General features: G+C 38.4%; 1 protein-coding gene across 2 annotated transcripts in view; it reads right to left on the bottom strand.

Moving 5' to 3' along the window:
* rgs22.L (regulator of G-protein signaling 22 L homeolog) overlaps positions 1 to 13427 on the bottom strand; it is a 54376-nt gene that overhangs the window by 10088 nt on the left and 30861 nt on the right. The window contains exons 18-23 of one of the 2 annotated variants that reach the window (XM_018268140.2): positions 10633 to 10795; positions 7825 to 7983; positions 5808 to 5876; positions 4523 to 4684; positions 3789 to 3968; positions 2309 to 2467 (exon numbers count right to left, since the gene is read on the bottom strand). In XM_018268140.2, coding sequence (XP_018123629.1) covers positions 2309 to 2467; positions 3789 to 3968; positions 4523 to 4684; positions 5808 to 5876; positions 7825 to 7983; positions 10633 to 10795 — 892 coding nt within the window. Of the gene's footprint in view, positions 1 to 2308; positions 2468 to 3788; positions 3969 to 4522; positions 4685 to 5807; positions 5877 to 7824; positions 7984 to 10632; positions 10796 to 13427 lie in introns of those variants that run through there. The other variant, XM_018268141.2, reaches the window with a different exon arrangement.

The raw sequence follows: 13427 nt of genomic DNA, 5'->3' as shown, positions 1-13427 counted from the left end.
TCATAAGGGGGGCCCGGATCTTAAAAAAATGCAGCGCTGCCGGGCCCCCTTCATGCCCTGGCCCGGTACGCTTGTCCCCCCTGTCCCCCCCTGATGGCGGCCCTGCACCTGATATTGCAGTTTACAGTTACTAGTGAACAGCTCTGCAATGTATTGTGTTAAACCTGTGGTTACACTTAGGCACCAGTTTAAAAAAAAGCATATTACCCTTCCTGTGGGAGAAAGGGCATATAGTTATGCATTGGGGCTGAAATACAGGGGTCCCAGACTCCCTGAGCTGGAGGTATAAGTTTACATGTATTTAGGAGACACCAGCAATAATAATATTCCTTAAATTAACTATATATACAATCAAAATCTGGAATAAAGCATTCCTGGGCCAGCACTTCCCTTTGTAAAACAAGTGTCTTTTTATTATTATGTTCTTTTTATTATTATGTTATATATATATATATACTGTACATATACTATACTGTATATACTGTATATAAATATTGCAATATATGGACAAACAATCCCTGTTTTGTTTAAAGGGTAAGGCGTTTTTCAGTAGAAGAATGCACAAAATGTCTCTGTCTTAAATATATTGATAATGGGTTGAGTGCAGAGGACCTCTTGTATTTGACTATATATATATATATATATATAAACAGCACAGAAACCGGCACTCTCGATAAGGGTTTAAAGTATGCCTGGGTGCAGTGTCCAAAATCAGCATAAATACATATCCAAAAAGGGGTCCGCACTCTCAGGTCTTATAAATCACTTATATTTATTTGAAAAGGTTGGCTGACGTTTCGGCCTCCACCGAGGCCTTTCTCAAAGTACAGAAAGATGAAAAATGAACATGCTTAAATACAATCCGTGGCGCGAAAAAATCCCTAATTGGACTTGACTACTTAATTACATCATCGCTATGCGCCCAAAAATTAGCATACCCTAACGGATATTTGCTCATTCAGTACTACGTATATACACAACCAGTAAAACTAACCCACCCTCCTGTTAAAAAATCTGTTAGGATCATTAAAAACATACTTGTAACTGTTCCATGGCAAGGATACCATATTGCTATTTAAAATCCATACTGGTGTCATAAATAATGTTACAAAGTAAAAACTTGAGTAAAGATTGTAGGTCTAGCAGGAGTACACATACGTTTATAATACTATATAAATATAAATAGGCATTTGAGTATCGAAACTTAGGCTATGTTCAAACTAGCTTAAAACTAGCTTAAAAGCAGGCGTCCCAAGAGCAGGAAAATATAATAAAACAAAAAATATAACAAATAGGTGCTTGCAGTTACTAAAACATATGATAAGGTGCAATAATAAACCGGGAGGGTGGGTTAGTTTTACTGGTTGTGTATATACGTAGTACTGAATGAGCAAATATCCGTTAGGGTATGCTAATTTTTGGGCGCATAGCGATGATGTAATTAAGTAGTCAAGTCCAATTAGGGATTTTTTCGCGCCACGGATTGTATTTAAGCATGTTCATTTTTCATCTTTCTGTACTTTGAGAAAGGCCTCGGTGGAGGCCGAAACGTCAGCCAACCTTTTCAAATAAATATAAGTGATTTATAAGACCTGAGAGTGCGGACCCCTTTTTGGATATGTATATATATATATATATATATATGTATGTATGTAATGTATAAAGGCTGGAGTGACTGGATGTCTAACATAATAGCCAGTTTCAGCAAACAAGGGTATGGATGGAGTACATAAAACGCAGTCTCTGCCGCAAATAATTATTTATTGCAATAAATAATTATTTGCGGCAGAGACTGCGTTTTATGTGCTCCATCCATACCCTTGTTTGCTGAAATTGTCTATGGGTCTTCTGGTGTGGCCTGACTGGAGAGTGAGCACGATTACACAGGTGAAGGTGACTGAACGAATCTGCTGAAAGTTACAACATAATAGCCAGAACACTACTTCCTGCTTTTCAGCTCTCTTGGTTTTCACTGGTTACCAGGCAGTTACCAATCAGTGATTTGAGGGGGGGCCACATGGGTCATAACTGTTGCTTTTGAATCTGAGCAGAATGCCGAGGATCAATTGCAAACTCACTGAAAAGTTATGTCCCATGTGACCCACCTTAAAATCAATGACTAACTCTGAGTTACATTTTTGGCTAACTACCGTAACTATATTTGAAACATTTGTTATTTTGCACAGTGTCTATATTGTCTCTGTGTATTTAACTACATTTTATTTTTACACTGAACTGTTCCTTTAACAACTGAACAGTGGAAAAAGGCACTTGATAAAGCTTGTTACTCTGGTACAGGTTGACTTACCTTCGCAAGTCTCTCCTCTTCTCTCATTTTTGTTTTCACGGCCTCTGTCTGCTTTAATTTCTTTCTATCCAGGAAAGGCAAAATCTTCTCATCCGCCAGATTTCTACGGAAGTCACAAAACTCGGGCCAGAATTTGAACATGATGCTAAAGATGGTCATCTAGTGTTAAAAAAATGGATTTATTATACATTAATTCTAACATTCATGTCACTGTAAACTGAAACACTGGGGAAGTTGCTCTAATTCTGAGAGAAGATTGTGTCTATGACATTGACCAATGTCACAGGAAGATAACTCTCTTACAGCATGAGGCCGGATTGTTGTACCCCTAAAACATCCCTCAATCAGCCCTGTAGAGAATGGGCAATTCCCAAGGTTATTGACATATTCTTTTTTATCTGACAATTAGGGGCACATTTACTAATGGTCGAATATCGAGAGTTAATTAACCCTCGATATTCGACCCTCGAAGTTAAATCCTTTGACTTCGAATATCGAAGTCGAAGGATTTAACGCTATTTGTTCGATCAAAGGAATAATCGTTCAATCGAACGATTAAATCCTTCGAATCGAAATATTCGAAGGATTTTAATCCATCGATCAAACGATTTTCCTTCGATCAAAAAAAGCTAGGAAAGCCTATGGGGACCTTCCGCATAGGCTAATATTGGTGCTCGGTGGGTTTTAGGTGGCGAAGTAGGTGGTCAAAGTTTTTTTTAAAGAGACAGTACTTTGACTATCGAAAGGTCGAATATTCAAACTATTTTTAGTTCGAATCGTTCGATTCAAAGTCGTGGTCGAAGTAGCCAATTTTCGAATTTTTTATTCTAATCCTTCACTCGAGCTTAATAAATGTGCAAAAACACTGTATCCAAAGGGTGTGAGGGTCTCCAAAAATAAAGAGGCAAATATAAAAAGTAGAAAAATTTATTAGGACATGGAGACCTAACGCGTTTCGTGCCTATAGGGGCACTTACTCATAGGCTCATGAGTAAGTGCCCCTATAGGCACGAAACGCGTTAGGTCTCCATGTCCTAATAAATTTTTCTACTTTTTATATTTGCCTCTTTATTTTTGGAGACCCTCACACCCTTTGGATACAGTGTTTTTGGTTTTTGCACCTTGGGACTGAGGTGAACTGTGAGTGTTTTCTCCCTATTATTTCTTCTACTATAAATTTTTGTATTTTCACTTATCTAATATTTATTTTTTGAGTGGTACCATAGATACTTTTTGTTATGTGGCAGTAGCACAAACCAAAGTATTTTCACTTAATAAATGTGCCCCTTAGTATCCATTTAAAGGTTCAACACATGAATGATAATCACTTCCCAACATAAATTAAAGGTGGGGAATAGACTGGATGTATATACATTCATAGGAAAATAACCTACCACAATTTTTTAGCATCCTACATGTAACATCACTACTATTAAGTAACTCTAGATCAGTTTATAGGTACAGCACATGAAGAGATTACCTGAGCCTCCCTAAACACGTATGGGCCTAAATCTCGGCGGCGTTCTAAGATTTTCTCTGCTTGCTCCTGGGGAATGTCAATCTGCAAGGCTGGTGGGATGGAGGAATTGATGAAGCAGTTAATGATAGCAGTGATTTTACTCTGGATTGCGTAATCATCACAGTGAGAGTGGCACAGATCCTGAAATAAATGTAAAAATAGTATCCTGTTCAATAAAGAGTTTCAGGTACCTAAAAGATGAAACGTTCCATTAATTAATTGGGCATCTGCATTGGCGTTTCATGTGCTTTTGTGCATGCCGCTTGTTTAAAGGGTAGCATAAAATAATGGGCTAAACAGTATCTATGTTTATGGCTCTAACCTATGGCTACATACACAAGGTTGTGGGCCTGTGTGTTCACTGCAGCTTTATTGTAGCTGCAAATAAATAACATGTATTTACATTTTTGGATCTGGCTATTGTAGACGCATAGCCAACGTGCTACCTGCAACTGATGCACCTAAATGCAGTATGGCCTTGCCGCATGCATCCCCAGGCTTACAGCACATTAAGCTGCAGGAAATGCACCTTGAAATGCAACAGATCACAATCACAAATTAAAATTCCTACAGGCTACAGTGGAGACCTACAATGCAGTTGATATGTAATAGGCCTTACACTAAACAATCATGGCCCTAAACACGAGAACGTGTACTTACCTGTGGTATTTATATTGCTACTTTTTGCTCCATACCTTGTATTTTTGTACTTCAATCCAAAAAAGCAGTCCATTCTCCAGAAAGTCTCCTTTGAGTGAAATGAACCTTTGAAACTGACTGGAGGTTACTGGGTTCATTAAGGCCTTGCGAAAGGCAATGATCTCTTTGGAGGACGAGATCCATTTGCTGTCAAGATGCTGAAAGCAAAGTCATCAAAAAGATCAGCAGGAAATAAAAACGCTATTAAAAAATAAGTTAGAAAAAGATCAGCAAAAAAGAAAAATGTAATTATCCTATATACAAAAGAGGACTTATCCCCCTATCCCGTTGCACTGTGGAAAATTAGACACAATGTATTACAGTAAAAAGCAATATTTATTAATAACCATGCTAGTGAAACAAATTAAAACATATTTAAAAAAACCAACTGCAGTTTTTATCCCGGGGATGATCTGACGGATATTTGTGAGCGTTCCACACCACGGACGATATCCACACAAGGGCAAGTATAGGAAACCTTTTGCTGGCATACTGAACTGGGGTTCTTCATATATAGCCTTTAGGCTACTACATTGGATACAGCGTTTGCTACAGCTAACTCCTTACTTACCCTGCATTTAACCTCGGCTCAAGGGGCTTCCCCTGAGGGACTTGCAAGGGGAGCCAGCCCCTACCCTGCTTGGGATATAGTTCTTATACAGAGAAGAAGGGACATTTTGGCACACATGCCCTTAATGTGGTTTCTGCCGGGAGTTCACATCTAATACGCTTTACCAAACTATCTATACTGCTCCAACCACATTTTTTTACCTACGCAAGGTTTTTCAACCAGTATAAAAAATAGTGATCACTAATTAACATCAGGGTATTCCCCGTTTTTTTGTTTCCAGCAGCGCTGTTGGTTTTTTTAAATATGTTTTAATATGTTTTAATTTGTTTCACTAGCATGGTTATTAATAAATATTGCTTTTTACTGTAATACATTGTGTCTAATTTTCCACAGTGCAACGGGATAGGGGGATAAGTCCTCTTTTGTATATAGGATAATTGCTTTAAATGTGGCGGACACCCCTCCCCCCTTGCACTGATATATAATTGAAGGCTGGCGCAACTGTGGATGTCTGCTTCTTTTTAACCCGGCGTTCTAAAAAAGAAAAATGTACTGCATATCGATAACGATATTACATAGTTATAATGGGGCTAATGTAATTGACCTCCTGAGATTATGCCTGGTAACAAACATTTGATTATTTTTGGATTCCATATTACTGATATGGGAAAATGGCGAAATGATTAGATTCAGTAACGATATAAACTCACCTTCCAAACTCCCATTTTCTTTTTGTTTGTTTGAAATATAACATCTTCCGCAACATCTTTCATTTGTCCCTTAGGATATGTAAAACATAAAGATTAATGGGTGGAAAGCTTTAACAAAATTCAATGCATTTTAGCACAGTATTAATAACGCACAGCAAATTCATTGACTCAAGTTGTTTGAGCCCTGATTGTCTCCCATCAATAAAAACAGAAGGGGGGTGCACTGCAGTGTTATGACAAATGTTTCACAAAAGTCTGCTCTATGGGGCAGATTTATTAAGGGTCGAATTACAAATATTTTATGGTCAAAGTTGTCAAATTCGACTAGGGAATTATCCAAACTCGATTCAAGTTTTTTAAAAAATTCTAATTTGATTTTCAAGTAGGGATGCACCGAATACACTATTTTGGATTCGGCCGAACCCCCGAATCCTTCATGAAAGATTCGGGCAAATACCGAACTGAATCCTAAATTGCATATGCAAATTAGGGGTGGAAAACATTTTTTACTTCCTTGTTTTGTGACAAAAAGTTATGTGATTTCCCTCCCTGCCCCTAATTTGCATATGCAAATTAGGATTCGGTTCGGCCGGGCAGAAGGATTGAGCTGAATCCTGCTGAAAAAGGCCGAATCACGAACCGAATCCTGGATTCGGTGCATCCCTATTTTCAAGATTTATCATAATCTGTCCCATTAAGAATTCGAATTCGACTATTCGACACCTAAAACCTGCCGAATTCATGTATAAGTCAATGGGAGAGGTCCAGAGATCATTTTGGAGATGTTTGTTTCCGGACATTCAAGAAAAAACTCAAATCAAATAGAGTTTTGTATAACTTGAATCAAATTTGATTTGAGTTTTCAGGTCGGTAAAATTCGTCCGAGTTTTAACAATTTAGTTGTTTTTTTTGTAAATTTCCCCCAATCGAATTTCGAATTCAATCGATTTATAAAAACTCACATGAATTCGAAATTCGACTCTTGATAAATCTGCCTCTACGTGTATATATGCTTCCATCTCAGCAAACCGATTGTACAGACCTCACACTTTTGCCACTTTAGAGAACCCATCTCCACGTCTCCAGGGTCCAATGGCATAGACCATTACACCAGTCTCATCAACATAAGGCATTGCACATGATGGTATTAGGGGTGTGTCCAACTGCTAGCCATAAAAAAGGGCAATTTTTGAAGGGTTATCTGAATACTTTTGCCCATGCGGTGCAGTGGTTCTCTCCCCTGGTATATGTGTGTATAGATAGTTATACAGGAGAACCCCTATTTTACGTTTTTCAGGGGAGCAGGAATAAATTATGTAAAATCTGGGACAAATGTAAAATCAGGGAAATGTGTTAAAGTAACTTTTTCTTCAAGTACTGAAAGGATATAAGCAAAGGAGTCCGTTTTACTTTGAGATACAATATTTACTGTGTTAATAACAAGGGTTAAGCATTGCAGGAATAATGTTACACTATGGGGGGGCATGTAGGGTTGCCAAAAAAATATTGGCCTTCCTATATATTTAGAATCTCTATATTAATAACATTGGGGTTAAGCATCATTTTTACCGGTCAGGCCGGTAAAATGCTGGCCAGGTGGCAACCCTAGGGGCATGTGCAAGGCCTCTCTGTCAGTCACATACACAACCTAAAGCAATAAGTGATTGGTGCAGATCTGTATAAGGGGCAGACTAATTGGAATTCACCACTTACAGGCAGAACCATGGCAAAATATACATCTGGTATCTTAAACTTCTTTATTTCACAAATATTAACATTCATAGAGGAAAAAATGCAATTTTTGGGAACATGAAGACAACATTTTGATGTAAAATCCATGAAAACATTACTTAAAATCAGGGAAATGCGCCCATTGAAATGCTTTATAAATTGGTGGGACCACAAATAAAAATGTAAAATGCAGGAAAACTTTAAATCAGGGGATTTAAAATCGAGGTTACACTGTAGATACATTAATTGCAGGTATTGCCAAGAGTACACCAAGGGCAGTTCTTACATGTACTTTCTGGCGCTCTCTGTACTCCTCTGTTGCTAAAAACATTGGCAGCCACTTTTTCTCTATCCTCATTCTGACGTATTTCTGTACTTCTATCAGGACTGCCGATGAGAGTCGATCACGTAGAATCTTGCCCCAGCCTCCTGCAAGTTTCATCACCTGAAAATGCAGCAATAAAAATGGTGAACAAGATGGAAGTGACGGTAACAAGCAGTGTGGTACCAGAAAGGACATGGGCTGTGTCACACACTTGTGTGCAACTGAGCATATAAAGAGCAGGGATTATACGATAATTGTTTTTGAAAGGTGATTGTCTACAGGCTTGGATTTGTGGGAAAGCCACAAAGGCCTGGTTTGAAACACTGGGGAAACACAGAGATTTGATAGTTTTTTAAATTTCACGGGTGCCAATCTTAAAGCTGCATATGTTGCCCTGCATGTGGAAATAAAGGCAATTTTACTAAAGTACGGAGTGCTGCCCTTTTGCTGTGTGGCCAATCTTAAAGGGATCCGTCATTGGAAAACATGTTTTTTTTCAAAACGCATCAGTTAATAGTGCTACTCCAGCAGAATTCTGCACTGAAATCCATTTCTCAAAAGAGCAAACAGATTTTTTTATATTCAATTTTAAAATCTGACATGGGGCTAGACATTTTGTCAATTTCCCAGCTGCCCCTGGTCATGTGACTTGTGCCTGCACTTTAGGCGAAAAATGCTTTCTGGCAGGCTGCTGTTTTTCCTTCTCAATGTAACTGAATGTGTCTCAGTGGGACATGGGTTTTTACTATTGAGTGTTGTTCTTAGATCTACCAGGCAGCTGTTATCTTGTGTTAGGGAGCTGTTATCTGGTTACCTTCCCATTGTTCTGTTGTTTGGCTGCTGGGGGGAAAAGGGAGGGGGGTGATATCACTCCAACTTGCAGTAGAGCAGTAAAGAGTGATTGATGTTTATCAGAGCACAAGTCACATGACTTGGGGCAGCTGGGAAATTGACAATGTGTCTAGCCCCATGTCAGATTTCAAAATTGAATATAAAAAAATCTGTTTGCTCTTTTGAGAAATGGATTTTAGTGCAGAATTCTGCTGGAGCAGCACTATTAACTGATTCATTTTGAATTTTTTTTCCCATGACAGTATCCCTTTAAGTGCTCCAGACCTGATGAAGGAAATTTGTGCATGCCCACTAATCAAGATGGAGGGGGGCGACGAATGTCGAATCAATGCAATGTAAATCCGGCATTGATTGTCTAGTTCAGCAAGTTTCAGTTCACTAGAGTAGTGAAAGGGATCAGCTTGGTGCTTGTGTATGGATTCAGCAACCTCCTACGGTATTCTGGGGTGCACAGGCACAGTTATCAGGCATGGTCATGAAATGGACATTCAGTTTGCATTGCAAATCACTAGTAAATAATCTCACTGTGCACATAAATGAACTGGATGTGTATACTAGATATAGTCCCATTGTTCCCTATTGGAGAAGTCTGCATTACAACTTGTACTGCATTAACGTTTCCCCATACAAAATAATAATATGTGATTAAGATACTCTGGAAAGTATTTCACACAGGGTACAATTTACATGGATACTTACAGTTTAAGATTTCTCTTCTCAAAATATTACAGTAGATCAATGCTGCTAATAATGGAGGAAACATTTGTCCCAATACTGCCATGGATATGGTGTTAGAGGGCAGAGTTTATGAGGACCGTACAGGGAGTATATGTACCATATGGGCCCAGAGTAGGTGGGGTAGTACAGGCATGGGACCTGTTATCCAGAATGATCGGGACCTGGGGATTTCCGAATAATGGATATTTCAGTAATTTGGATCTTCATGCCTTAAGTCTACTAGAAAATCATGTAAACATTAAATAAACCAATAGGCAGGTTTTGCTTCCAATAAGGATTAATTATATTGTAGTTGGGATCAAGTACAAGCTACTGTTTTATTATTACCGAGAAAAAGGAAATCATTTTTAAAAATTTTGATTATTTGGATAAAATGGAGTCTATGGAAGACAGCCATTCCGTAATTTGGAGCTTTCTGGATAACAGGTTTGTGTATAATGGATCTCATACCTGTATTTATAAATGCACACTTAGGGGGTTATTTATCAAAGTCCGATTTTATCTCAACATTTTCTGCTACAAACTCCGATCAAATCCTGCTTTGCGGGGAAAAAATCTAATTTTCACTATTTTTTTGGATTTCTTATGCTTTTTGACCAAAAACTCTGAAAACTTCAGGGTATTGCACCAAACCCACCACACGTTAAAAAATCATTGGGACTTCAACCATTGACTTACAGTATATTCAACCTCAACAGGTCTGAGATGTCAGATTTTCTGATTTGGACTTTTCCATCCTCTGGTTTTAATAAATTCACGAATTTTTCAGGATTTTTGCATTCGGAGTTTAGTTAATAACCACCTTGATCTGCTGAAACTACAAGCCGATTTTATCTCAACATTTTCTGCTACAAACTCCGATCAAATCCTGCTTTGCGGGGAAAAAATCAAATTTTCACTATTTTTTCGGATTTCTTATGCTTTTTGACCAAAAACTCTGAAAACTTCAGGGTATTGCACCAAACCCACCACACATTAAAAAATCATTGGGACTTCAACCATTGACTTACAGTATATTCAACCTCAACAGGTCTGAGACGCCAAATTTTCTGATTTGGACTTTTCCATCCTCTGGTTTTAATAAATTCACAAATTTTTCAGGATTTTTGCATTCAGAGTTTAGTTAATAACCCCCTTGATCTGCTGAAACTACAAGTAGTTTCTCACTGATATTAATACCTGTTCTTGCTGATCTCTGGTGGCCGGACTGTTTGGACCGAAAAAGTACTTCTTGTTTAAATATTTGTCTTTTATGTCTTTGGATTTTTCCTGCCGTTTTTCCTTTTCTTTGTGTGGCATTCTCCTTAGCTGCTCCAGGTCTATCCAGCACATGAGGTCCATGCTGCAAATCATATCAAAAAATCATTCGTAAGTAGCGATATCTCGATATTCAAAGCAGTGGCCGTATGTAAAACACTTGAATGGCTCTTCCAAAATCTATTGCTATTTGAGGCAGCTAGGCAATTTAATTGTTATTGTTACTTTTATTATGTCTCTTTCTATGTTCATATTCAGGCCCCCTCTTTTCATCTTTCAGTCTGCAACTCAAACCACTGCCTGGTTGCTAAGGTAAATAAGACTCTAGCAACCAGCTGCCAAACTGTAGAGCTCCTAAGCAAAAAGCTAAAAAAAAAAAAAAAAAAAATTGCCTACAGCATACTAAAAGTTAATTTACTGGTAAAATATCCCTTGAATTACATTAATGTTTATATCAAATAAATGTAAATGAAATTGTTGTTGAATAATTTTGAGCAGCCCCCTAAAGTGGAAAGATGGGCTACAATGGAAACTGTGGTTGGCCATCTTGTAGTTAAATGATGTTTTTCAGTGGAGGCTGCAGTGACATTGAGCATAATTAATAGTGCACAGACTGCCAATGTGAAATGCTTCCAGGGGTTTTATTATGGGATGAAGCCTGCTACAGGGCAGCTGTTTCCATTCTGCATCACTTTTGGTAAAATGGAGAGTGGAGAATTGGCAGGCTTACTACTGCTTCTTGAGCAATATAATTGTACTCACGTCTAAAAGCAATCAGTGCGTCTCATAATTCTAATTTATTGGGCACTTTTGCATCAAAGGGTTTATGTCATAACACATGTTAGAAAGGGAAGAGTGATTTATGAAAATGACACATGCTGGAACCGCTGCAAATATCACAGAATTCTCTGACAAAGGCAATTCTAGGGCAAGTAGGGAGCTATTGAATATTGAACTGCATCTTTCATGCATTGCAAGAAGGAAAACCCCTGATACAGTTCCGGTGGCTGGTGTTTGGCTGAAATCACTGTGTGTATTTTATAGTAGAACATTGGCTAGGAACAAATGAGCTGCACGTGAGTGGTCATTGCATTAAATGTGAGTGAACCAATGAGGACCAACTATCATCTCTAGGGGCACAATTTTGTGCAATGCTATTCTAGTCTAGACCAGGAGTCCCCAACCTTTTTAACCTGTGAGCCACGTTCAAGTGTAAAATAATGTTGGAGAGCAACATAAGCATGCAAAAAGTTCCTGGGGCTTCCAAATAATGGCTGTGATTGGGCATTGGTAGCTTCTATGTTGACTTGCAGCCAACAGGAGGCTCAGTTTGGCAGTACACATGTTTTTTATGTAACTAATCCTTGCCTTTAAGTAAGAAATTCAAAAATAAGCACCTGCTTGGAGGCCACTGGGAGCAACATCCAAGGGGTTGGAGAGCAACATGTTGCTCGTGAGCCACTGGTTGGGGATCACTGGTCTAGACTGTAGGTTGCCACCTTTATTTTGAGCCTCCTAACTGCTTCTAAGGATGTTTTGAATGTTAACAAGATGCCTTAAATATTTATGGATACCAATTAATGCCCAAGACAAAAGGGGTAAAGCATCCGATGATCTTTTTTCCAGTCTTGCACGCCAGTCACACATTACACTAGAATGACTGGTGTTTGGCATTTTTAATGTCCCAGTATTTTCCTTCATAGCAGAACTTTTTACTGTAAAAAAAACTGTTTCCTCTCATCTGTCTTGTCCCAGCAATCCTATCCTACATATAAATTATCGTTAACCTGGCATACTTCTCCAAATTCATCTTAATTAGGGATGCACTGAATCCAAGATTCGATTCGGTTCGGGATTCGGGCCAGGATTCTGCCTTTTTCAGCAGGATTCAGATTCGGCCGAATCCTTCTGCCCGGCTGAACCAAATCCGAATCCTAATTTGCATGTGCAAATTAGGGACGGGGAGGGAAATAGTGTGACTTTTTGTCACAAAACACGGAAGTAAAAAAGGTTTTCCCTTCCCAACCCTAATTTGCATATGCAAATTAGGATTCGGTTTCGGTATTCGGATGAATTTACGTGAAGGATTTAGGGGTTCGGCCGAAACCAAAATAGTGCATTCGGTGCATCCCTAATCTAAATACACCATATGGTCAAAAGCATCTGGGTACATTTTTAGCTCTGAAGCGGGACTCTGGACTAGAGCAAATGTGTCCTCTGGAATGATAAATTGTGTGTTTGCTAGGTGTATGTATGAATGTATATATGTATGTATATTTTTATTTGTACAGTGCTCTTTAAGGGGAAAACAAATAAATGAGTAGTAACAAACAAGGGGCCATTGCCATAATAAGTAACAATAAGTGCATTATTAGAAATACAATTCACATAAATATAAAATATAATTATACTACAGATTAAGTGCTCAGTGCCAAGGAGACAAAAGGATGGAGGACCCTACCCCGTAAGGCTTACAGTCTTAATGGATGTCAGTCTTACAAAAAAGTCTGGGTGTGGCAGATACCAAGAGAGTTCTACCAGTCTGAATGCAAAATTCTCATGGTGAAGGAGAAATAATGGTCACCCAGTATCCTTCCCCAAAAAATATATGAATAAAAATTTTTTTGATGAGCCATTCTGGTATAAACATAACAAAAGGTACTCTAGTGGGCCACTCTGGGCTAAAACTGGAAGGTTTGGGGAGGTGCATACAAAAG

Source organism: Xenopus laevis, chromosome 6L (assembly GCF_017654675.1).
Source record: "Xenopus laevis strain J_2021 chromosome 6L, Xenopus_laevis_v10.1, whole genome shotgun sequence".
Classification (NCBI taxonomy): domain Eukaryota; kingdom Metazoa; phylum Chordata; class Amphibia; order Anura; family Pipidae; genus Xenopus; species Xenopus laevis.
Note: the sequence above shows the minus strand (reverse complement) of the source record. Positions and strands in the feature narration are given on the sequence as shown.